The following is a 26,441-nucleotide window of genomic DNA, read 5'->3' on the forward strand; positions in this document are numbered from 1 at the left end:
TATGGCAATGCCACAACAACTCTTGGAATACTGTGTTTATCTTGGGCCAGTGCTTTTCAAGGAAAATATTGTATCTTCTGGGCAATATAAATGAAAGGCAGCTAAACTGGCCATGAATTTGGATAAATTATTTTGTGGTAAATATTACAGTATCTGGTGCATTCAATTAAAAAAGGAAAGAAAATCATAGACTGTATAAAAGACTATATACGTTTGGCATAAAGGATGTAGATAGAAAATCTATCATTCCTTACATATCTCTCATAATACTAGAATAAAACTGAGTACAAATGCCTGTTGAAACACTCCACCAAATCTGTGGCAGGTAAATGAGTGAGTAATTTATCCAATGGAAAAAGAAATTGTGCGGCAAATTTTCAAGGGCAGGATACCATTTTAGCCACATTAGAGGATTTTATTCACCTATCATAATGTCAATAGGGTTTAACTGAAGCATAAAAGGCCAAAAACTACACAGTGGATGTCACTATGGGTTGTACGCATCCTTTTAGTTACATCATGACTAAATCAGGCTATGAGCATTTTTATAAAATTCTCATTTATGAAATATTTTTTTAAAAGAAATTCTCCTAAAATGCCTTTTTTATTCTTTGAAAGACATATGAAAAAGCAATAATTGCTTATTCAGCAAAAGTAAATGTTTAGAAATTCATGAGACTTCAGTTAAACTTTTAATTTTCTACTGCAGAATTCAGTGATAACCAACAAGGCTGACATTAAAAAAAATTGAATATAAAGCTATCAGAAAGGGTAGTGAGTCACAGGTTCTAGTTTGCGCATTGAGTACTAAACAAACAATTGAATATTGAAACAAAAATTTTGCATCAAAATGCATCAAGTACCAAATATGATTAGTTTCAAAGCAGTCAAGTACTGAAGTACTATTGTAGCTCTTTTGGCTTGGTCTCAAGTTTTACTTTAATTAGACTATTCCCCTTTTTTACCCTAATAGAACATTGAACTAACCTGCTTTAAAAATAATGTTTAAATTACTTATTCTTCTAGAGGAAATCCTGAATTCACACACACACACACACACACACACACACACACACACACACACACACACACACACACATATGGAAGGTGGGAGAGAGAGAAGACATGGGAGAACAGTGATATTATTTGCTGTAGCACCAAGGAAATGATTGGTCTTGCCGGCTTTAAATGGAGGATGAAGAGGATTACATTTTGTCATTTTAATGATTTTAACTACTTAGTCAATTGAGTTTTCTAGATAACTACTAGGTCTGTGCAAGGCTTTAGTGGGGTACTTCATTTTGTTGAAAGTTTATGTGAAGCACTCTTATGAAGCATATTCACAAGGGAATTCCTATTCCTATAGTACTAAAAGCAATGTGAAGTGGCTGCATGGCTTTGATTTGCATTACTATCACCACTTGACTAACACTTCAGTGGTTTGAAGAGGTTTCTGTGCAGTTAAATGAGGCTAAACCGATGGACAATAATCATATCAGCTTGATAGGACAAAGCACTGCTTTGGTAAAGCACAGCCATCTCACACAGGTCCACATGCTACTACTGCTCTTGTACATACATTCCTTGGATCAGTTCCAAATTTCACACTTTATCATTATGCAAGGCTCTAGCTTTCTGGGTGCAGTGGTGGACAGTTAACATTTCTCTGAAGTTCATAAGCAAAGCATGACACTAACACTTACCTCTTTGCAAAGTGCACCATGTCCATTTTCTTTTGCCATTCTGAAGTGATATTTGCTGATAATTCTAAGAGTGGATTATTGCAATATGCTGTATGCAATATGCAATATGACCTGGAAACTGCAATTAAAGCAGTGTGCCTCAGCTAGGTTATTGAAGGGAGGGACATATCACTATCATATTCCACCTGTTTATTTTAGGTAAAGGTAAAGGTTCCCCCGCACATGCGTGCTAGTCGTTTCCGACTCTAGGGGCCGGTGCTCATCTCCGTTTCAAAGCCGAAGAGCCAGCGCTTGTCCGAGGACGTCTCCGTGGTCATGTGGCCGGCATGACTAGACGCCAAAGGCGCACGGAACGCTGTTACCTTCCCACCATAGTGGTCCCTATTTTTCTACTTGCATTTTTACGTGCTTTCGAACTGCTAGGTTGGCAGAAGCTGGGATGAGTAACAGGTGCTCACTCTGTTATGCGGCACTCAGGATTCGACCCGCCAAACTGCCGACCTTCCGATCGACAAGCTCAGCGTCCTAACCCACTGAGCCACCGCGTGTTTATTAAAAGAACATTTTATAAAGATTTAAAGCAACCTACAAAAACATTAAAAAAAAGAAATTGTGGGAGTAAAAGAAAAAGTGAAGGATAACAAAAAGGAAAGAAAAAGGAAGAAATCTAAAGAAACTTCTTTGCATCAGTTACAAACATTACAGTTACCATCTCCACATACTACATATCATGTTCCTTTTTTCCATATGCAGATCTTTTTAATCAATAAATTCCAAAATCACCAGCTTATTTTATCCATAAAGGGTTTCCAATATTTTGTAAAAGTAGTTGTTCTTTCCTCCATAATTAAATAAGACACTCTGGCTATTTTTGCAAACACAGCCATCTTCACAATCCATTTCTCCATTATTGGGGTTTCTATAGTCATCTGTTTAGTGCATACAGTATAATAGTCTCAGTGCAATTACCATATATAAAATCAATTGTCCAGGAGCCTTTTCTAGTTGACTGTCCATAAATCCTAATAAGACAAACTCCAGCTTCATCTGAAAGTTATGTTGGAAGTCAGAACCCACCCACCCTGCTAGAGAAAGAAATATTTTGTGGAATATTAAAAAGGCAGAATATATTTCCCCAACCAAAAGGAATAATAGAAAATCTTAGGCAGAAACCCCCAACCCCAAGTCTCTCTGCCCCAAGCAGAAACCAGGTCTGTAGTAATGCAGATCTGATAATCCTTTCAGAAAGACTGGAGCCAGGAAGCTTAAAGCTGATGGGATTAAAAAGACAGATCCCTAGAACCAACCTAAAAAATCCAACACAGGACATAGCCATCAGCCACAGCCACATGGAAGCAAGATATGACTTTTAGGACATAATAGGATTAACCCACCACCATCAGAATACCAAAAAGGACACACTCAAAAGCTCAGATCAAAGTTCATGCCATAAGAACAGGAAACAACTCCAAACAAAAAAGCCCAAGAAGGTATAAAAACCCACCACTCCCTGATACATGTGGTCAGCTTTCCCAGAGCCAGATTTCTGTCTGGTTCTGCTTCTCAATAAACTACAACCTTCTTTCTAAAGCAGTTTCCATTTTGTTTATTTCTGGCTTGGACTGCACCCTGATGAAGATTTTTCTTTCTACAGTTAATTTTTAGAACTTGCTGTGCCATACTATGTGTTTGTATCCAGTATCTTTTTGCTTTTCCATGGTGAAATGAAATGAGCCATGGTGGTGCATTGGTTAGAGAGCAGTACTGCAGGCTACTTCTGCTGACTGCCGACTGCCAGTGGTTCGAGTCTCACCAGCTCAAGGTTGACTCAGCCTTCCATCCTTCTGAGGTTCGTAAAATGAGGAGCCAGATATGCTGACTCTATAAACTGCTTAGAGACGGTTGTAAAGCATTGTGAAGTGGTGTATATAAGTCTAAGTGCTATTGCTATTTTCCACAAGCCCCCCATATATAATAAAATGCACCTTTCCAAAGTACCCTTATATATCTTAAACAATTTCTGTGTTGTTATATACAAATGGTACATCATTTTTAAAAAGTTTTCTTTTAAATTGCAAGATAATGTGAATTTCAGACCTTTTGATCACATTGATTCATTTGAATATTAAACCAAAGTTCTTGGCCCATTTCACCATACATTTTTAATGTGCTCTTCTGTTTCAAATTTTTGCAAAAGTTTCTGTATTTTAGTAATCACATTATGCATTCATTCATAATTTACTTTAAAATTCTGCTATATTTTATTTCTGATTCTTTCTCTCTATATTAAATCTTTCTCTTAATTGTGCCTGAGAACTATTGAAAACCAAAACCCTCTGTAGTCAATTCTTCACTTGATTACATCTTAAGCGTTCCATATTCCATATGACTATTCCATATGACTAAAAAATCTTTATAACCATTTGCCTTTACCTGCTGTTTATTTTCTATAAAATGCTTCTTGAAATGAGACCAATGTAGGTTTTGAGAGCATAGCCTCAGTTTGTATCTATTCCATATTTGCGGTATAACTTTCTTAATATAATGATTTTTTAAAATCTACATTAACTTTATCTTTCCACAAGTAACCGTGCCATGCAAGCCTCAGATTTAGCTCTCTGAACTTTGTACAGGATTTTGATTATTATTCTGCATTCTCCTGTTGAAAGCAAAACCACCCAGGCAAACTTTCCTTTTCAGAGTCTGTTTTGATTTACCTTTCTTTCTTTATCTGCTGTTATCTCTTGCCCTTCAGTAAAGTTCTAATTTCCATAGCAACTGTAAATGAAGGTGTAATTGAAACCTGAAGCAGGGAACTTAGTAATGGCAATACCTACAGTCTTGGCTGCCATGGTTAACTGAATCACATAGTTGTTAGATGAGGCAACTTCCCAATGGCTTTCTAAAAGTCCATTGGGAAGTCAGCAGGAACTTGCAAATCCTGGGTGAGTTTGTAAACAGGCAGGTAGGCAGGTAAGTGGCTTCTGCCATGTGATAGAAGGCATAAGAGGGGCACAACAGAGGTGCAGTGAGGCTTGGGGAGGATTCATGAGGGTGCACGAGGGGGTGCATGAATGAAAGCAAAGCATAGTGAGGTTTGGGAAGAGTGCATGAGGATTCATGCACAAGATTTATGTTGACACTTAGGAGGGTGCATGAGGATGTGAAGGGATGTGTACGGATGAAAAGGAGACATGGTGAGGATTGTGGAGGGTCTGTGGAGGTGTACGAGTGTACAAGGGAGGCATAGCAAGGGTGGTGGAATGTGCATAAGAGTGTGATGAGGTGAGTAAGAGTGTATGGAACGCTTAAAATGTAATCAAGTGAAGAATTGACTACAGAGGCTTTTGGTTTTCAATAGTTCTCAGGCACAATTAAGAGAAAGATTTAATATAGAGAAAAAGAATCAGAAATAAAATATAGCAGAATTTTAAAATTAGGCTTGGGGAGCATGCAGGAGGTGTGTGTAAGTGCATGGTAGGGGACAAGCACAGGGGACTCAGGAAGATTCAGGAGTCAGGGAGACTTACCCCAAGATTTGTTACTGGCTTCTCCATTGATTTTCTGGGGATGTCAGCAGGTTGCAAATAACAATAACATGATCACGGTGCTGCAACAGGTTCTGAGTACAAGTCAGTTGCCAAGCATTCACATTGTGATCATGGGACACTGGGGATACTGGGACAGTGGAACATTGGTTGTGACCATCATTCCTTCAACGCCTTTGTAACCCCAAACAGTCACTGAACAAATGGTCATTAAGTCAAAACTATCCAGACCCTCAGTCCTCCTCTTTCCATTGCATCTTGGAGAATCTTATATTGAGCCTTTTTTCCTCCTACCATATACATAAACATTCCATCAGTTTTGAATGAGTTGTAGTAGCTGCCAATTTGGTAGTCAAATTCTATCACATAAAACCCTAAGTGCTTAGAACCTGGGTTCCTAAAGGACCACCTGCCAGCTTATGTAACTGATTATCCACTAAAATGACTAGCAATGCCCCTGATGGTGCCATATTTGCGGCATTTTGTTTTGGCAACCTGAGAAGATACCCTCAATGGAGACATCTAACTTGTGAGAATTTCCATTCCATTCTGGTGTAGTTAATACCATGCCTTTCAAACTTTTAGGGCCCATTTAAGATACATCTGTTCAATGTGTTGTTTTATCAGACTTATAGTGTTGTACATTCTGATCTGGTACATGATTTTCCTCTGTCTTAGTTGATGCTTTTGAGCACTTTTTTTTAATATGAAGAAACTAGAAATGAGTTAAGACCACATTAAAGCTTGAAATGAAGTTGAAATGAAGTCTGTTTGAAGTGGCATAGAAATCCTATAAATCAGGGGTCTTCAAACTTGGCCCTTTTCAAGTCCCAGAATTCCTCAGCCAGCATGCCTGGCTGAGGAATTCTGGGAGTTGAAGTCCACAAGTCATAAAAGGGCCAAGTTTGAAGACCCCTGCTATAAATGCATGCATGCATTTAAACATATATGGTAGTTTGACTTTCAAATGATGTGCTTATCAATAACTGACACCAGCTTATGTTAGTTGTTTCTTTAGTTTTTATTTTAGCCTTTCCATGTTTTCCCATTCCCATGGCAGCTCTGGCAAATTCAATATTACAGTCTTCCTCATAACTGAGATGAAATTGACCTTCATATTTCTGAAATATAGCTGATCCTTTTTTTGGTAATTATTTTTACAATTCCAGTATCTGTAGGAATTATTTTCAAATCAACTCATAGCTATTCAAAAAAGGCCACAAAGGCCATAAATTGGTTGTCAAACTTTTCATCCAAGTGATATCTGATCTGGTTTCTTAGGCTTTTGTTGGTTCTTGTCAGTTCTTATATATTGTACTTAAACTTCATGCTGACTAGAAGATCAAAAGTAGAATCATGCAAAGTTGGTCAAGCGTTTACTCTTTTCCACTGGTGCTTATCTGATTTATTCTGTCATTGTGTAATTTCCCAAATCAATTCTCAGACTCAACAGAAAACTCTTCTGAAGCATAACTCATTAAGCTTTAGTGCTATTTGAAATAAGAACCTTGTATGCATGAGGCTATCAAGTTTTGATATTGTCTCACCAGGACATTTTTAAGGCTATTTATATCACAATAAACTCTTTATTAGGTTCATCAATCAACAAAAGGCCAAGTGTGAACCTAGAAATAACTTTGCCTTAGTCTCATCAATTTGAAACATGGGAAACTATGGACACATTATCTTCCATTTTATCTGAAACATTCTAATTGAAATTACGGTTAAGAGCTTATATCTGCAAGAACAAATGAAATGGGGAACTCCTAATGCATGGATCGAAAATGCAAATATAACTCAAGATAGTTCAATTGCTCTAGAAAGTAACATGAAGTGTTTGCTCAAATTACATAAAAAGACTCCAAGATTAAAAATATGAGTATTGATTTACCTGTTTAGATTAGTAAATATACAAGTGCACAGTATTATTGTACAGATTATGTGAGGTAATATGAGGTGCTGTCTTTTGTATCTTGAAAAAATAGAGAAATTTGACTCTTTAAAATGCATCTATATATAGGCCTATTCTAGTGGCTTTCCAAATAGAAATGGTAATACCTTAATTTTGAATCAGAAAATCTGCCTTGTCCCCACTGTTGAGAAGCACCTAGGTTTCAAGATTTCCTAGCAGTCTTTATATAGAATCTATAAGGAATTATGGGAAATAAAATACACACACCTATATACACTAAGATGATAAAGGCTTCAATAGATATGATCATATAATTTCCATAATAAAGAAAACTAAATAGATAAGAGCAATCTATTATAAGCAGTTAATGACTGATCAAGTTCCGGGGGAGTTTATCATTTCTTTGGGAAGTGTGTATATATTATGAGATAGAAATAGATATGGCATTTGTTTTGAAGTAGAGCGTATATCTTGACTTGATCTACGTTGCTAATAGGCAACCATCTGGGGTTTTTTTTTCATCATTTCATCATTTTGTAATTCTGTATGATGCACATTTGTAGATGAATACATTTGGATTTTGTATGTTGACTGACAGGTGGTATTGACTTGGCATAGCCTATCAGTTCTTATCAAGACCAAAAAATCTTTTTTATCAATACTTATCAACAGCATCAATTTTGTATGCTTCCTTTTCACTCTCTTTGTAGGTTTCACAACTAAAGTTGCTTTTACTTGGAGTAAAGTAATAACAGTAGCTGCTCAGTTAGAGACAGCAAGTGGGCCTCCATCACCGAAACAACAGAGATTAAGGAATAAAGTGATAGCTTTCATGCAGTTACAGATATTTGATAACTAATTTGTTATCGAATTAATTTACATTAATTACATCAGTTACATAAAACAAACAGTTAAAAGGCCTTTTAAGTCCTGTGGTGCTTAATCATTGTCAAGAGAAAAATAAATGTATGAGAAACATTATATCAATATAAAAATATTTGTACCTCAGGGTATAAATATTGTACTGTGGAATCCTTGGTTGTTACTTGTTGTCATTTCCTTAGCAGATTAGAAAACATCTACTCTGGTAATGACACGAAGGCAAGCAGAACTGAGGAAGTTTCTTGAATGAGAAGTGAAATGTTTTCAAGGAAAAAAGAAAACCCAAGAAAGTTCAGTTGCCTTTTAAAAGCAACTTTGGGACAGCCATGATGATTGAGAATCTCCATAGACAAACTTCCTGCTGGAATACATTAAAGTCTATAGACAGAGAAGGCATTTCACAGTAGCAAATCTTCTCATCTACATTTTGTAAGCCTTCCTTAAACTCATTCATAGATTGGAGCAGAAGTTTCCAGTAGGCTACCCTATCAGCTATTTCCAACTAATACTTTCAAATTCTCTTATCTCCTGCTAGCATGGCCAGAGTCTGGATAATTATAGGAATTGAAGTCCAACATATCTAAAGGGTATCAAGTTAAGAGAAGTTGCATGATATAATAAGGACGTAACAAAAAAGTCATGTGTTGTGGGGTTTTTTAAGATAAGAGTGAGACCTGCAATGAGGAATAGAATCTATGCATGTCAGCTATTGAAGACTCAGTTGATCCTCTCTGTCTTGCTTTTCCATGCTCACAACATCTGTTATCAATCAGCTTCTATCTTTTATGTCAACAAGGAAAAAGATAAAGGAGAAAAGAAACATCTTCCATCAAATAAATGCTGCCATTTCTTCTTCTTCTTTCCCACTCTACCACCTCTGCTTATTTATTTATAACTGCATCTTCCTTTGGAAAAACTCATTATAGGTGCAAGGATGAAGGTGAATTCAGATCAAAGCCGCCTTGAGGCCTCATTCCCAGCATTCTTTATTTCTCTTTCTTTCTTGCTTCAAGTTCTTTTCAAATGATTCCCTTATACAGCCAGCAGTGGACAAAGTGACATATCCTTGGCATCCTGAAAACTCAAACATTTGGAAGTGAAGGAAAGGGTTTTTTTTTCCAGATATATACTAAGTATTATATGATATTTTTACTAGCTAAGGTCTTATGAAATGTTAATGAATAAATACTAATAAGAAAGCTCTTAGCTCTTAGACACATTACAAAAATGATTGTAATTTTTTAAAAATTACAAATGGTATCAAATGCAAATTGACAATTTCTTGGTGTTTTTCATACTGTGTAAGTGTATCAAAGACATTTTTCTAAGTCACTGGACAGTTTCTCCAAAGAAAATTAATATATTAAATATACAGTATTCAAACACATAATATATGCAATGGTTCTCCTGCAGCCTTTATTGACCTGCTTAATTCCAGATGTGCTGATTTTTAACTCCCATAATCCCAACTCACTTGGCAGTCTATTAAATACATGAAAAAAACATTGGGGAAGAGGCTTAACCACAAATACAGTATCTTAAAAAGGTAATGTAATTTGGAAAAAAAAGCCTGAAATAAGAACAAAGGCTAAAAAACGACATCACTTGGCAGAAGGACACAGAGGAAAGAGGCTAAAGACAGTGATGGTGATGATAGATGTAGCAGTGCCAAGTGACAGCCACATCAGGAAGAAGCCAGAGAAGCTGGAAAAATACTAGGGCCTAAAGGAGGAACTAGAGAGGATGTAGAAAGTAAGTGGTCCTAGGAGTATGAGTATGTATATAAAAAAATCCCTTCTCATACCTATAGATCTTTCTTGAGTCCACTACCAGAGACCCGGGAGTTTGATGGTTTTGTGCAATATAGATAGAGCCAGTTTGGTCTAATGGTTTGGACACCAGGCTAGAAGCCAGGAAACTGAATTCTAGTCCAGTCTTAGGTTTGAAAGCCAGCTGGATGACTTTAGACCAGTCTCTCTCTCTCTCTCTCTCTCTCTCTCTCTCTCTCTCTCTCTCTCTCTCTCTCTCTCTCTCTCTCTCTCTCTCTCTCTCTCTCTCTCTCTCTCTCTCTCTCTCTTTCTCTCTCTCTCTCTCTCTCTCTCTCTCTCTCTTTCTCTCTCTCTCTCTCTCTCTCTCCCCCAACCCACCTAATGGGGTGGTTGTTGTGGGGAAAATAGGAAGATAGATATGGATACACACACACACACACATATCAATTGGTTAAATCTTTCTATGACGATATGAATGATATTTATATTTAAATTATACTAATCATTTAAGAAGTGGCTTCTATACTTATATCTTGATAATTCTAGTTTCAAAGTCAAATAATTCTCCTATCATTATCATCTCCTATCAAAGATTGTCCCAAATCTCTGCCTGAATCCTTTGGCTGGGCAAGATGACTTTAGAAAACCCACTAACTCCACCACAGTGATCTAGGAAAGTAGTAGCACTTCTCATCTTATACCATGTAGAGTAATTAAGGGTGCTTAAATTGTTTTAAAATCTAAAGCAGTGAATCTCACAAATAATGTTCCCCAAGACACCATCCCCCCAGCAATGTTTGTTTTAGGTATCAATTGTCTGAGATACTTCCTTGCCCTCATGCTTCCTCTTTAAAAAAAAACAACACCTTAGTCTTCTCAGATTTTTATTTGTCAAATTTAAACATACTTCATAATCTTAAAGTTTTCTTTTTTGAAGTGGTTCCTTCCTCTTTCCTATTTTCCTTCCTCAATTCATCCTTTTGTTAGCTTGTTTTGTTTTTTTCAAACCATTTCCAATTCTGGAAGCATGGCAGTCTAAATTGTATAGAGGTTTTGTGGATATTTTTGTGGCAATAATTACTGTTTCAATGACTAACAGTAGAACAGCTGAAAAGTGAATCTGCCACCTTTTCTCTCTCAGAGCATCAATTGCTGTTGGTATTTCAGAACTTGGCTTTAGATATGGTAATGAGAGTTTTCCCTCAGAAGCTGTTCTTGACAGAAAAATGCAGGAGCTCCTCCAAGAACTGTAGCTGCTAAACTTGTGTGTGTGTGTGTGTGTGTGTGTGTGTGTGTGTGTGTGTTTTGTTATTTTTATGCCACCTGTACAGTGTTGAGGCAAGTGATAGTACTTTCAGGCCCATGTCATCTGCTGCATTTCTTCCACATTTTCCACTATCATGTGTCCTGCAGCAATCAAAAGATGAAGTTGCCCTCTTTTTATCTAAGAAACAGACCAGTTAATGTAATAGGACTGCTTTATGGCAGCCCTGATGAATTCATATTTGATTTTCTGCCTTGGATTTTTATGTCTTCCTTCATTGATCATTTTTATGTTTATAGAATAGTATCCAACTGTGGGAGAGGCAAGACAGACAGCTTCACAACCGTTTTTATATCTTTCATCTTGTCTTTTTTCCTGTCTCTGACACGTTCTCATAAATTCATGTCTCTTCCCTGTCTCATTTCTTCCTTTTATTTTTAATTTCTTTCAGAGATTTCCTGGCAGTATTTTTTTGGATTTTTTTTTGCCTTTAGCTAATTTTTAGTAGCAGTACCTTGGTGTCTCTTGCCTCCCACTAATTTCTGTATTCTATTGCTATTTTTCTTCATATCCCTGGTTATCATCTTGATTTTATTTGGATTTAAGGATTCTGGATGCTGTTAATCTCTGACACAGCACAGAATGTATCAAATTGTCTCAGCAAGCTTGATCATTATTAGACATGCAGGAGTTTCAACAAAGCCTCTTCCTATCCTTGCTTTATTGAAGGTAGCTTCAATAATGTACCATATACAACCTTCATTTCTACATATTTAGAAATTCAGAACTGTCACCAAATTTCAAAAGTGAAAGGCCTTTTAAACTATTTTTTAATGTGATACATTACTTTTCATTCACAGTGGATATATCTAAATGTGCATGTTTAAATCACATCTCATGAAACAGGATAGATTAAAAAACAAATAAATTTTCCAGAAGTTTCCATATCAAGCCTATATATAACAATCATTGCTGTGACTGATGATTCATTGATTAAATACACCAAAGAACAAGAACAAATCTTTCTTGCAAAATAAAATAGGGAAAATGGTGATTATGCATTTTGTCCCCAATAAGTTTTTTTCCCTTTAAAATATCAATATTATCATAAAAGTCACCCAAGAATGACAGAGCATGGAAGAGTTTGGTTATCATCTCTCTCTCTCTCTCTCTCTCTCTCTCTCTCTCTTTCTTTCTCTTTCTCTTATTTGGCTGTGTTGGATGATTATTTGGTGTACTTAAACTTTTGAGGGGAAAACCACACACACTTGTTTCCATAGCTAAAGACTTACTTTGAAATACCAACATAATTATACTGTTTAGAACCCTTTGGGAGAGTTTAATATCGTAAAATACCTTCTTATAGGCAAGGTATCTGAAAACTGAGCCCTTGGACACCTGAAATCTTTTTCCAATTCTGCAGAATTCAGATAAGGATCTTAAACGAAAGCAAAAACAGCTTATTGTCCAACTTACTGAAGCTGTTTCCTAGATTTGGGGATTCTTTGCAGAGGAACATAGTCTTCTTCTTCAGTTATTCAGCCAGTCATCTTGCTGGGAAGGTCAAGCTGAGGAATTTGTCCTAAACATTGAAAGGAATCTAGGATTTATTCAGAAAGACTATTCCTGCTCAATCACAGTATGTGCAACTACTTAACTGAATTTTCTATGTGGATCTTTAACAAGAATATAAGTAGCAATGTCGCATTTTAGTATGGCCTTATATTTAAGTGCAGAACAATGGGCAATAAAAATAAATATTTTTTTAAAAAATCTATCCAATTATGGATATGTGTATACACATACAGGCATACATATTTTTTAATGTCCAATCCCAACACAATTTATTTAGCAATAAGAATACCTGTTCCAGGTCCATACAGACCCTGCAAAAAGAAACATTTTCAAGACATTTTTAAACTTTGGGTTGTCAGATTAAAATGTAGCACAGCAATTCTTTGTTACTGACTACCTTGGTAGGCAAACATTGGAAATAGGGCAGTAATCATTTTCTGAACAATGAACACATTTATTACAAAATTCTTGTGCCAGACAACAAAAACCTTCAGTGTGAAACTGATTATGTTATGGTCAGTTTCAGGCAACAGGATAAGGCAGCCATCAGTTCTAATAAAATGAATTAAGGTCACAGAACTGAACTTGTTAACTTGGAATTAGCATTTTTTTATAGAAACACTGCAATGTAGGGGAAAAAAAACCAAGTCAGGAGAAGAGAGCATGTCAAAGTAATCTCTCCACCCATCAACAGGGCAAAAAGGGACAAAATAGATCAGGAATAGGACAGTCCAACCAGCTGTCTTCATAATGCATCTTTGTTTCTCAGTCACATGTTCATTTAGACAACATTTTGTTTAATGACTAAATCATTGGAACAGAACACAGTTGCTAAATGAAGAGAAAATATAACCAAGATACAGAACTAAATTACTGTAAAATTACTAGTCACAACTTGGACTAACTTTTTGTATTAGTGTCAAAAATTCCTGAGCACTGTAGGTTGAAAAAAAATCTCTGATTGTTAATACAAAAGCCTTGCCAACACGCGTCAGTAGGATGAAAGAGAGGGAAACATATTTTCCCACATCTGCAAAAAAGAATTCCACCCTTCAAAAAAAAGTGAAATAGAATCATACCTTCAGAACAGCTGTAGATCAGCTACATCAAATTCTTTCTTATGATATCACTCTTACGATATCATAAGATATCCCCATTTTTACCAACATTAAAAAGATTTTTTTAAAGGAAAGTATAATCTTTCTGTCTAGAGTAAAAGTTACAAAATGTTTACAAGTATTTGGCTGTCCCTTTTCAAAATTATAGAAAACTATTAGATTGGGATGATATAATGGTTTTCACTAGTTTGGGAACTTTTGGTCTCTGCTAAACCAACATGATTCTTTATAATGAAGATGGTGGTGCTGATTGTTGCTATTGCATCTTTCTGCCTGTAGGATTTTCGAGGCAGATAATAGAACATGACTGATAAAAATGTACATAAATGTTTGCTACGTGTTCCAAATAGGAAAGTATGTGAACATATTATACAGGTAATCCTTGCTTAATGACTGCTTTGTTTAGCAACCAAAGGTACATCTGTGATGAAAAACTAACTTTGTGGCCAGTTATTGCACTTATCAGCACTGCAGTGTCACTTTAGTTTTTTTAACTTATTATAATTGGGTTTTTAATCAGAGTTATAGGGGTTTTAGATTTTAATTAAGGATGATTTAATCTATTTTAATTGTTATTAATTTTTGTATTGTGATGTTGTTTTAATTGCCTTGTGAACCGCCCTGGGTCCTGCGGGAGAAGGGCGGTATATAAATAATAATAATAATAATAATAATAATAATAATAATAATAATAATAATAATAATAATAATAATAGTTGCACAATCAAGATTCTGGTGCTTCACAATAAGTAGATGTTTACAACTATCACTATTTGTGAACTTTACAACTAACTTGCAACAAAGTCAATGAAAAAGCTGGCAGTAGCTTTTTCAAGTAGCTGTCACATCATATCTTGCTTAAAGAATGGAGTTGCCAATCTCAGTTGTGTAATCAAGGAAGGATTATCTATAGAATCAGATTGGTATAATCCAAATTATTAAGGTTTTAATTCCTTGGAAGTCTCTCAATGTTCCTCCAACAGTTGCTTACAATTCATTTCCCTCTTATTTTTCATCTTTTTTTAAAAAAAAATGTAAGCATTTTCAATGACTCTTCCAAAGTAACTCCAGCAGGAACAAGCCTTATAGTGGTTTTTTATTATAGCTTCCTGGATTGCCACAGGATATAATAAAAGGAGGCTAAAGGGTGAATTGTACCTTCTTGTTATTCTTTCCTTTTAACAACAGCATGCTCCATTTGATCAGTTGGAAGAAGAAAACTGAATAGAATAAAAACATCTTTGTATGATTTGCTCTGTTGTTGCATCTCACCTTTTTTCCCACCCTTACCCCCAATCTGTATTTCTTTTTTTTTTTTTTTATTGAAAAGTTTTAAAAAATACAATTTTCCTTCAAGAAACCCCCCTTCCCCCTCCCTCCTCCCCTCCCCACCCCCCCCCATCTCCCCCCCTCCCCCTCTCCCTCCTCCCTCCCCTGCCTCCCCCCCTCTACTTCCCCTCCTCCCCCCCTCCCCCCCTCCGACTTCCCAGAGCAAAATACAAGGTATATATCTAAAAAGCAATCATAAACAATCATATACTAACCATTATAAACTCTAAAATCCATCACTCTCTAGCTTATATAGAGTAAACCAATCCTTAACAATACTAAATATATATAAAAAACTAAAATAAAAGAAAACTAGCATCATTCCCATCTATGTTCTTCCACCTTTCCCTATTACCTAAACATATTCTCATTTACACATCACAAACACCTATCCCTATTAACCTCTCTAGCCAAAATAGACTATAATAGATAGTTCTTACACAAATTAACCCGCATTAACCCACAAAACTTTCTTCCTCTTCCTCTGTAATAAATTGTCCATTAATTCCAAATTAAAGATTCTGTTACCATACATATCATCCCAAAACTTTTAAAAACACAACTACCACTTGTCTATAAGTATATTGTGGAAGTTCCATAGATTTCTGCTGGTCTTATTTTTTTGTCTTTTTTGAGCGTTTTAAGGCAGCACGCGTCACCCTCTGTTCTCTAATATCATCCAAAAGAGTTGCAGCTTGAACTCCTCCTGTACCCTTCTCGTCTATCTGTCCATCTTCATCCTCTTGATGTTCTCCTTCTCCAGATCCCTCTGCAGCTTCCAGAAGTGTTGATGGGGTTACATTTAAAACATTGTTGTAAAAGTCATGCGCTTGTTTCACATTACCCAAACAGTACCTTTTGCCATCATACATGAAGCTCAACCCAGCTGGGATCTCCCATCTGAACCTTATATCTCTTTGCTTGAGCTCTTGCACAAGAAAAATAAAATCCTTCCTTCTCTTTAAAATCTTTGGAGGAATTTCTTTTAGAACCAAAACTTCTTGACCAGCAATCACAACTTTGGTATCATAGGCAGCTTGTATAACTTCATCTCTAACTTCCCTTTTTACAAAATAAACCACCACATCTCTAGGCAACTTTCTCTGTTTAGCAATCCACGAATTCACACGAAACACTTTGTCCATACCTTGTTTTATTTCAGATGCTGGATGATTCAATACCCCCTCAAAAGCCTCAGAAACCAGCTGCTTTAAATCTTCCTTAATATTCTCTTTTAGGCCTCTAATTCTCACAGCAAACTGCATCTGGTAAAATTGGGCCAGACTCTGTTCACAATCCATTTTGTCTTTTAAATCTTCAATTTCCAAAACTTTTGCTTCTAATATAGCATTCTTTTGAGTCAAGTCTTGCACTTGGTCATCCAGCACCTCCACACATTTAGCAACTTTATGCACTGAGGACAAAATGTCTGCTTTCATCTCTCTAAGTTTCTGTTCCATCCTTTCTTCCATTCTCTGCTCCAATTTCTCCAATTTCTCCTCCATCTGTGCAAATTTAGCACCCATTGACTCCAGAATTAACTGGGTATGTTTTTCAAGATCCTTCGAAGTCAATACATCAGGAGAATGCAACGCCTGCAGTAATGATTGTTGTTGCACCGGAGAATTTCCAGCACTCCGAAAAGTTCTAGGGGGAGGTTTAGCCGCCATCTTTTACTTACAATTGTGACGCACTTTCACTTTAAGTTTTAAGCAAAGTCCATCAAGCTTGAGAGTAAAATAAAATAATCTTCTTCATCTCTTCATCTTTCCCTCTTGTACTGCTCTGCCTGCTCTTTTCCTTTCATAGTCTCTCCTTCAAGCAGGGATGGTCGCAGACGCCTGGCTCTGCTCCATAAAATCCGGAGCAGAGACGCTAGTCAGCTGGGAGCAGCCCAGGCTACGGGGGAGTTCAATCCTTCAGCCGCCCAAGCTCCAAGCTCAGGCGGCCCCGGAGAACTCAACCCCCACCTGGGGGCTCACCCCCTCCTCTTCTCCCGAGGAGGGGGCTTCAAATTCGCCCGAACAGCTGATCGGCGCTGTTTCGGGCGAAAAATCACACAGCTGAGCTGCGGGCAGCCCGGGAAGGCTGTCTCCGGCGCCGCGGAGCCACCGGAAGTCCCTACCCCCAATCTGTATTTCATCTAACAAAAGAATTTGCTTTCCAGGATCAAACTTTACAATACATTAGAGAATTTGCAAGGCTTGTTTATGCTTCCTACTGGGAGTCAACATTGTTTTGCATTGAACAAGCAGTGTTTGATCCTGTTTTATTTCTCTTTTTGCCATTTTGCTATTGGCAGTGAAAGTGGCAGGGGGCTGGGATGGGTGGCAAGGGAAGTTGTTAGCTGAATCCTGCAAATATTTGTGAAATAGCAAGATTACAGCCGGCTCATCAGCTCTCATGGTTCTGTGATCCTTAAGGGAAGACAAGCTTTGCGTGGAGGCTTTAGCAAGTTGCATCCCTCTCAGAATAAGGCAGCTTGTCTGGAAGAGAAAAATGACTGCCATCTCTTCAAACTATTCCAAAATACATTTTACATTCCATTTTCTTTTTGTTATTTCTGCTAAGACAGAATCTACCCCCTTTTGTAAAAAGCATTATTATCACTCTTTCACAGGTATGGTATATTATCTGGTGTAAATTGAAATTGTCAGTATGAGAATCATGATAAATTACACCTAGAATTTTACCTAGATTTGACCAGATGAGAAAACTCACAATGTTGTTTTCTTTAAGGTGAAGTGGACTTCACAACTTTTTCATGTACTTAATTTTGAAATTGTGCAAATAATGAAATTTTGAAAGAAAACTGGAGTTTCAGGATAGATGCTAGGATTTAAAAAAAATGTCAAAAGAATATAAAAACATATTTAAATTCTCCTGACTAAATTTAGTAGAACCAGTTTTAAAAATACATAAGTCATCACTCTGTTCTTTCGTACCCATATATCTTAACATACTTATTAATTCATTTTCATTCATTTGTTAGGCATCTTCTTCTTCACCTCACAGCTATTTCTTAAACATCACAGAAGAGAATTCTTAAGGCAAAAGAGAAGAGGAAGGGAAATTCATGCCATGTTGTCAGAAATGTTTATAATAGAAATGTTTTGTTTTTAATTCCATTCAATCCTGTCTGACCCTTGGAGTATGCCTGGACAAGACTCTACAGTTTTCGTGGCAAAGCTTTTTAGAAATGGTTTGCTATTGCCCAGCGCTGAGAGAAAGTGACTGGCTCAAGGTTACCAGCTGGCTTTGTGCCTAAGGTGGGAGTAGAATTCACTGTATCTGGATTTTTAGCCTGATGCCGCAAGCATTACACTAAATTGGCTCTCAGGAGAAGCAAACGCAAAATTATATGCCAGATCATGAAGCTGATAATGCTGGAAAAGTTGTGTTTCATTCATTCTTATCCACTCTGTTCAAGATCTGATCAGATAGAACAGGGTCTCCCATGACAACTAAGGGCAGCAGGCTAACTCTGGGCATGTGGAGTCACAGTTCGGTCCCCTATTATTATGTGCAATGCAGAAAATACAAAAAGAAAAAGTAAAGAAACATTTTTGTAAATACAATTTTCTCCCTTTTCAAAGTACACTGTTTGAAACAGGTGTCATATTTTAGAAAATAGGCAGGTTAGTGAGTGAGAAAATATGCCATCTTCCCAGAGTTATAGGAGTTATAAGAATTATAAAAATTATTCCTCCTTCATATATTTGGACGGTATCTGGCTGTGTATGTATTTGTCTAAATGAAGAGGGAATGAGAGTTATGCCTATCACAAGGTATCTTAAAGGTACCATATCAATAAGAATGAGTTACTCAATTAAAAATAAGTTTCTTTGTTATCTTAATATAAATATGCACAATTTTAACCAGAAATGGGCAATTATTTTTAGCCAAGCTGCCAATCAAACCTTTGACATCTATAATGAAAGTGTTCAGCAGAGATTATCACAATGTTCATTGATTATTAATAAATATTTATAGCAGTTTAGTATCCTATGATTGCTATATATTGGCTGATTTCAGCTACATTGATACTTAATATTCTGTTAATACTGAATTAACACGTGTTATTCTCTGTCTGAGAATCTTTAGTCAAATCGTTATTAGTTTATATTATAATGCCCAGTGTTGTATATGAATTTTATGTTTTTGACATTTCATGTCAAGCAATTGGTTTTTTCTGCTATTTGGCTAATGAACTTTTATTTTACTTACTGCACAATCTATCTAAAATGTACTATGTAGATAATCATGCATGAATCCAATTTTTTAAAAAAAATCCTTAAAAATATACATCCTTTTTGGTCCTTTACATTTTGCAATTGTAAAAAAGATGAATTTTTTTTCATGGAAAAATTATATTCCATGAAGATAAACAATGCTGGAATATCTAAAGTTGCTGTTTGAATAATAGAGTAGGGAGTGGAGATAAGAGGTAAGGAAGCAATGGAAGACCCCCGCCCTATCCTCTTACTCTCTTTATGGCTGCTCTTTTTTTCTTACATCACAAGGAAGGAAGAAAAATACTTTGGATTGGTGATCTGACCTTATCCAAAGGGGTTTGAAATTAAACAGACAGCTGTACATAAAGCTACCTTGAGTGCCACAAGTTATTATTTCTAATATTATTCCTAATACCCTTCAATCGTTCATCAGAACAGATATCTACAGAAAAAAATGTGCTACCAAAGGAAGGTTGGAAGGTAAACTTTATACTAAATTATGCATTTCAAAGTGGTTTACTGTATTTGGAAAGATTGGCTAGGGAATCTGATCTGTGTGTTTGCTTATTCTTAAGTACATGAGTTCTATCGTTCAAATGACAACATTTTGCACTTTGAACTGGATTAAACCAAATGATTGCACAGTTCTTCATATAAGAGAATATATGCAAATAGATGGACATACTTCAACAGTTTGAAATAAAGGTTTGACCTCTCTTAAGTAGGATACCAGGCTCCCTTACAATCTTTCAAACATACTGACCAGAAAGAACAACACTGGATAACAAAAGAAAGCAAATGTCAGCTTCTTTGCCAAAAAATCAACAAATTAAAGTTTGAACACGGTTTAACAAAGATCTGTGATCTCAGCAGATAGGTCATACCTATATTCCATCTAAGGAACGCTTAAATGTCTGACTTTTCCCCTAAGAAACCATTTGCTGCCAAATAGTTTTCTTATCTTTAGGCTCCAATCTTTATTCTTTCTCTCTCAAAATTCACTGGTGTGAACGGAGATGACTAAAGGTGGTGGGGTCAACAGCCTTGGGAATTAAAGATTTTCATTTAGCTATACAGGATGAGAAATACAGAGCAAGTAAGATATTGCTTCTTATTCTGTTGTTAGAAATAATGGAAGCTATTTTTTGAACTAGGAAAATCTTTACCAGATATAGCAAACAAAAAAAATTTAAAGTAAAACGCATGGATGTTAATATCTTTTTACTTTAATCTGCCTGAAGGTATGGGGAAGAGAGAACGGACAAGTGACCAATTTTCCCCTGCTCCAAAAGATAAAGGCTCAGCCATAGAAAAGGAAGCAAGAAACATGTGCAGCAAGCAAAAACATGATTAGAAGATTTGGAGGGGTTTTTTTTATTTTCACTAGCCTTTGAAAATAACCCTGCTAAGACCAAGCTTTCTTTAGAGATGACCTACTTATTTTACCCATGATATCAGAGGCAAAACTGTTGTAGGATCTCTGCTTTAAGGCTTTGAGATTGGTCCTATCCAGAATGAGCTCCACAAGGGTTTAGTCCTAAGCACTGCTGAAACATCTATTGAGCCCTGAAGAACAGAGAATTATTTATCAAGCAAAGGTCAGGATTGGAACATCACAAAATGTATTTGCTATCACCAGGTATCATGATGGCTGCTATTTAATGTTTTTAAAAGCATAAACTAGACTTTCCCACCCTGATACCTTCAGAAATGTTGGGACTGCAATGTGCATCTGCTAAATAGGAATTTAGTGACAATTCTGCCACAGTGGGTCATCTCAAAGTGGCTGTTGACTCTGCATGATAAGGGATTTGAGAATTATTATTTTAAATGGCTCTTTAACATCTCTACCTTCAGAGATAATGTACTTACAAAAAACAAGTTTCTATTAAAGCCATTATGTACTTACATTGGGGATTGGGCATTGGGGATCTGGCACAGGGAACAATATTGTGATTAGGGATTTTCATGTCTTTGATTTTGCTTCATGAATGACTGTTTGGTAGTGGCTGGCTTCCTGGGGAGGTGTACTTTGTCAATTTCAGTCTACATAAGTTATAAAGGTTTTTATAACTTTGTATTTGGGTTAGGAGAAGCTTTTGCCTCTGGAATGGATGGGAAGGGAAGTGACCTGGGGGAATGCATGGGTATTTTCTTCCTACAATAAACAGGATTGTTAGTTGTGGAAAGCTAGTAAAAGTAGCAAAAAATTGAAAGTCCCCAAGGGACTTTATTTTGTCTGTAAGAAACTGCATTGTTATGAGCTCATGTGATATCATTAGTGACATAATTTGACCATTATCTTCTGTGATGATGTTTTTGTACTACCTTCATTTTCAAAGAATCAAGGTCTTCTCAAATTGACTCTGGCCTTCATAAAATGTATCCAAAATATCTAAGTTTTAGCTTCATTATTAGTGCATTCTTCTGGGTATTGGGGGTGGGAGGGCAGTAAAACAACCTAATTACCAGGTCTGGTGCTTTCAAGTTATGTAATCTAATAATGTTAATGTGGTTCCTGTTGACTGAAATAAATGTTCTTTGTATCCAGCTGGATTAGCAATGCATAAAAGATTCATACAAATATGAGACTTTCTGGAATCTTTTTTTCTTCAGCAAGTTTTTGCAAATGATATGCATATCACTTCTAGATTCTGGTGGTAATAATTTCATATTTATTCATACTAGACTAAGTCCAATATCACTTCAATCATGGCCAGCATTATTCATAGACCATTTGGGACATCACATGCTTTGCCCAAATTGCCTAGAGTGTTTTCATACAAGTGCAATGCTGTGTTAAAATCCTTGCTTTTCATATTTTGTAGTGTTGATCGTTAGTCTTCTGGGAAGCATGCAGATTATTTCTGTGCAGTGCCTATACACAGCTGGTGCTAAATTAAAGTTAGAAAGTTAAAGAAGCTGCCACAATGACAGTGTATTAATGGATAAGGCAGAAAACTGTAATTATCATTATTTCATGTTATTTTATTTTCCAGTGTCTGCTTCACAACAAATAATTAAAATATATACTGAAGAATAGAAGCAACTTAGAAATATGTTATTTTCCTAGTAGACAGAATTCCAAATATCTCCACATCCTCTAGCAGCTGATTTGGGCTAGATTATCCATTAGGCCCTTGTTTGCCAATTTTCTAATTAATGAACAATAGAAAACTGCAATATATATCAAAATATATCATTTTACAATTAGTCCTCAACCTATAAACACGTGGGACCAGAATTTCATTGCTAAGCAAGGCAGTTATAAGTTACACCTAATTTTATGATCGTTTTTGCCTTGTTTGTTAAATGAAACACATGGTTAATTGAATCCAACTTAATCCCATTAAAATTTTACCTGTCAGAAACTGGCTGGGAAAATTGCACATTCCAGATCACATGACTCGGGGATGCTGAAACTGTCATAACTGCAAGGACCAGTCATAAGTCACTTTTTTTCACTGCCGTTTTAATTTTGAACATTCAGTAAATGAATGGTTGTAAGTCGAGACTACCAGTACTTATTTATACTTATGAGCACTCTATTGGGGTTTCTTATTATGTATTAATTGTATTTTTAATGGGCATGTATTTAATTACTTTTTAACTTTTGTAATTCTGTGTTTTATTCTTGCCCTGTACACCGCCCTGAGTCCTTCGGGAGAAGGGCGGTATAGAAATATTAATAAATTAAATTAAATTAAATTAAATTAAATTAAATTAAATTGCATTGTATGGTTTTTTATACAGGCTTTTCCATGTAGACAGTAGCCAAAATGTATTTTAACACTTTGAAATCAAAACAACTCAAGTTCCTTTTAATTTCATCACTGTCATCCAAAGAACTGTCCCTTTTATGTTGTCCCAACTAAACAATGATATGTTCCTTCCAAATTTAGTGAAGTCACATTACTCCAGATTCCTTATTAGTTGGTTTCATTCATGAGATATAGCTGGATCTTCCAAATTTATAACAGCTGCTTTATGCTTTCATATAAAAGGATTAAACAAATTATGGTGCTTGCAAAGGTTCTCTGTTCATCTTTCTGCCTATAAATATCTGCTTAGTATTGACATTAACATGGCATAGTTAAGTGGTAAATTGTACTGTATTTTTGTATAACTGTTCCAGAGTTCCTTACAGCCTGGTTTAAGAATAGTCTTTTTGTTTTTTTGTTTTTCTAAAAAAGGATCAAATTTTCTTCCCAAACAAGAAAGGGCTAGTGGAGAAGTCCTTCACAGATTATGGAAAACAGATTTTTCAGATCACTACATTAGAGAAAATTTACAAATTTTGAATTTAATTCATTATGATATATAAATATAAATCAGTAAACCTAAATTAAACAACTGTCCACAATTAACAATACAACTATAGGAGCCCTTGTGATAATAGCAAACTGATAGAACAGTTCAGTTGGATTACTATAGGGCCTTGGCCTTCATCAAAATTAAAGGTAATTCCCTTTGCAAGCATGACTTTCAAATTCTCTTTAGAAAGATTTATAAAGAATAGAGGAATAGAGGTCTAGCAACAGAAGTGTTTCTCAATAAGTAACCAGTATATCATCAACATATAATTGGAGGGAAGGACTTCCTCATTTTTTTTCTTTCAAGAAAACCATGAACTGGTAGGTCTCTTCAGTGATAACAAATGACTTGGTAGTAACTGCTTATAAAACCATTTTTAAAAAATTCTTATTACTTTAGGAAGTGATCATTACAAATAGTTTCAGCTTTGATTCCTAGATTAATATTCTTCATTTGGCACATACTGCAACATTTATCTTAATTCTATGGCTAGATGAATAGATGAGAATAGTTGGAATTTTACTGATTATGGATGATAGGAAGAGATACAAGCTGCTCTGAAAAATTCTAATGTCCTCTAGATATGTGCTATTACAATACATGCATTACTGATGTAATGGGACCATAAGACAGATTTCCATTCTTGCTTTACATTCCAAATGCAGGACTTTATAGACATCAGTATTTCATTTTGTCATCTCATACAGGTGTTTTATAGAAGACAAAAGCTCCAAGGTGGCCTGGTTAAATCGTTCTGGTATCATTTTTGCGGGTCAGGACAAGTGGTCTCTGGACCCCCGAGTAGAACTCCAGCAACTTTCTCTTCTGGAATACAGCCTTCGGATCCAGAAAGTGGATATCTATGATGAAGGGTCATATACATGCTCAGTCCAAACGCTGCACCATCCCAAGACTTCTCAAGTTTATTTGATTGTTCAAGGTAAGAAATCATGTTTGAAATGGGAGCAGAATTTTGAAAAACTACTAGCTGCTGTAATGAAGAATTCCATTGTGAGATTTATTTTTAGTGCCTTGGGGAATTGTCTGAGAAATGTATAACAAAGCCTTAATTTGCATCCCTTTTTTCCTGCTAAGGAAATCCAAATTGAGAAAGAATGGCTGGTTTTCATTTCCCATATCTCCTTCAGCTTTCTTATGTGGCAGTATGTTAGCAAACCAGGGTACTATTCACCTTCTTCCTGTATAGATCTGTACGGTCAACTAGACAATCTAATTTTGGAGAGAAGGACATCTAATATGCAGAGCAACTGAAAATTAAAAGCTGAATGCTGCACAATTATCCCCAAATAAGCCTATATGAGAGGTTGTGTCATTACAGAATTGAGAAATTCATAGTGATTATGAATACTAACAATAATGTCTCCAGTATAAGAAGGAAGTTTCTGCTTAATATTTGTTACAAGGGAAATGAATGAAGAGAGTTAATGCATTCATATTTCTCTATGGCCTTCCCAGAAATATTTAGTTGGTAATACATTTGTGACAATAATGCAAATATTTCTCTTACACTGTAATACTGTATTGTACTGATTGGTGTGACTGGCAGAAATGATAGCAACATCTAGATAATAACTAAAATAAAGCAATATGGTCATAATAACATAAGCCCATGACTTCATTATTCATGTATTTTGGTTTTTAACTTTCAAGCACATCTTTTAGCTTTACATAAAAGCATATAGATTACACTAAGCTAAACAAGGGTTATTTCTCACTTAGCACATTTTGATAAATGAAGCCATTGTCTTCTGTAAATGATGGTTTATGGCTTAAGGCTTGCATCTTTTTCAGCAAACTGTCTTGGTGTGACATGCCATTCAGATCTGAATTTACTAAACACAGTGTCCCAAAGATGCTTTTTTGTGAGGCAACTGGACTTTCTTGTTTTTCTTTGAAGACATTTCGCTTGTCATCCAAGAAGCTTCTTCAGCTCTGAGTTGATGGTGGGGAATGGAAGGATTTTTATACTCCTTACAGACAGCTGGTCATTTTCATTCTTTTAAAGAATCATTGAGGTCATTCCCCACCATCCAGTCAGAGCTGAAAAAGCTTCTTGGATGAGAAGTGAAATGTCTATCTATCTATCTATCTATCTATCTATCTATCTATCTATCTATCTATCTATCTATCTATCTATCTATCTCTTTGGTCATTCGGGTTTTTTCCCACGTAAAATTGGAGGTATCAGGGCAACGTTTCGACGAAATCTCATCCGTCATTCTCAGGCTGGTGACTTCAGCTTCGTTCTTCTGGGAGAAGTGTGTGATAGTGGCTGTTTTTTCTTTTTTAAACTGCCAGAGGGGGTGTTTTCTGTGGGTGGAGGCTTCACTGTGTTCTGATGGGGTGGAGGTGTGCTCTGATTGGGTGGGGGCTTAGCTGTGTTCTGATTGGGTGGGAGTGTGTTTTGAATGGGGGCTGTGTTCTGATTGGGTGGGGATGTGTTTTGAGTGGAAGTGGCTGGTCTCAGCTGCCAGCCTTAGACCTGAACTGGTGAGTTGTGCTGCTTTTGTTCGGCTCCGTGTTTGTGGTGGTGCCATGTTTTTATAGTGGGTGTCAGTTTGCTTATTGTGTGGTTTGGAGGGGTTTAAAGTGGCTGATGTTGCAGCTGTAGTTAGGTTTCTGTTTTGTGATTGGGTGTCATTATTGTTGTGGGTTTGGATTTGCTTTTTGAATGGTTGGGTGGTGGTGATGTCATGTGATGTTATCATGAGTTTGGGTCTGGTATCATTCTTGGTGGTTGGGACTCATCTGTCAATTAAGGCGGGTTTCCA

The 26,441-nt window shown here is 36.2% G+C and overlaps 1 protein-coding gene across 2 annotated transcripts in view; it reads left to right on the forward strand.

Moving 5' to 3' along the window:
- Positions 1-26,441, forward strand: part of LSAMP (limbic system associated membrane protein) — a gene marked incomplete at both ends in the record, with an annotated part of 509,570 nt that overhangs the window by 245,200 nt on the left and 237,929 nt on the right. For both annotated transcript variants that reach the window (XM_083362799.1, XM_083362800.1), the window contains one exon: positions 24,357-24,589. In XM_083362799.1, the coding sequence (XP_083218925.1) occupies positions 24,357-24,589 (233 nt within the window). The remainder of the gene's footprint in view (positions 1-24,356; positions 24,590-26,441) is intronic.

The sequence above is a fragment of the Vipera ursinii genome, assembly GCF_947247035.1.
Source record: "Vipera ursinii genome assembly, chromosome: 4".
NCBI classification, from domain to species: domain Eukaryota; kingdom Metazoa; phylum Chordata; class Lepidosauria; order Squamata; family Viperidae; genus Vipera; species Vipera ursinii.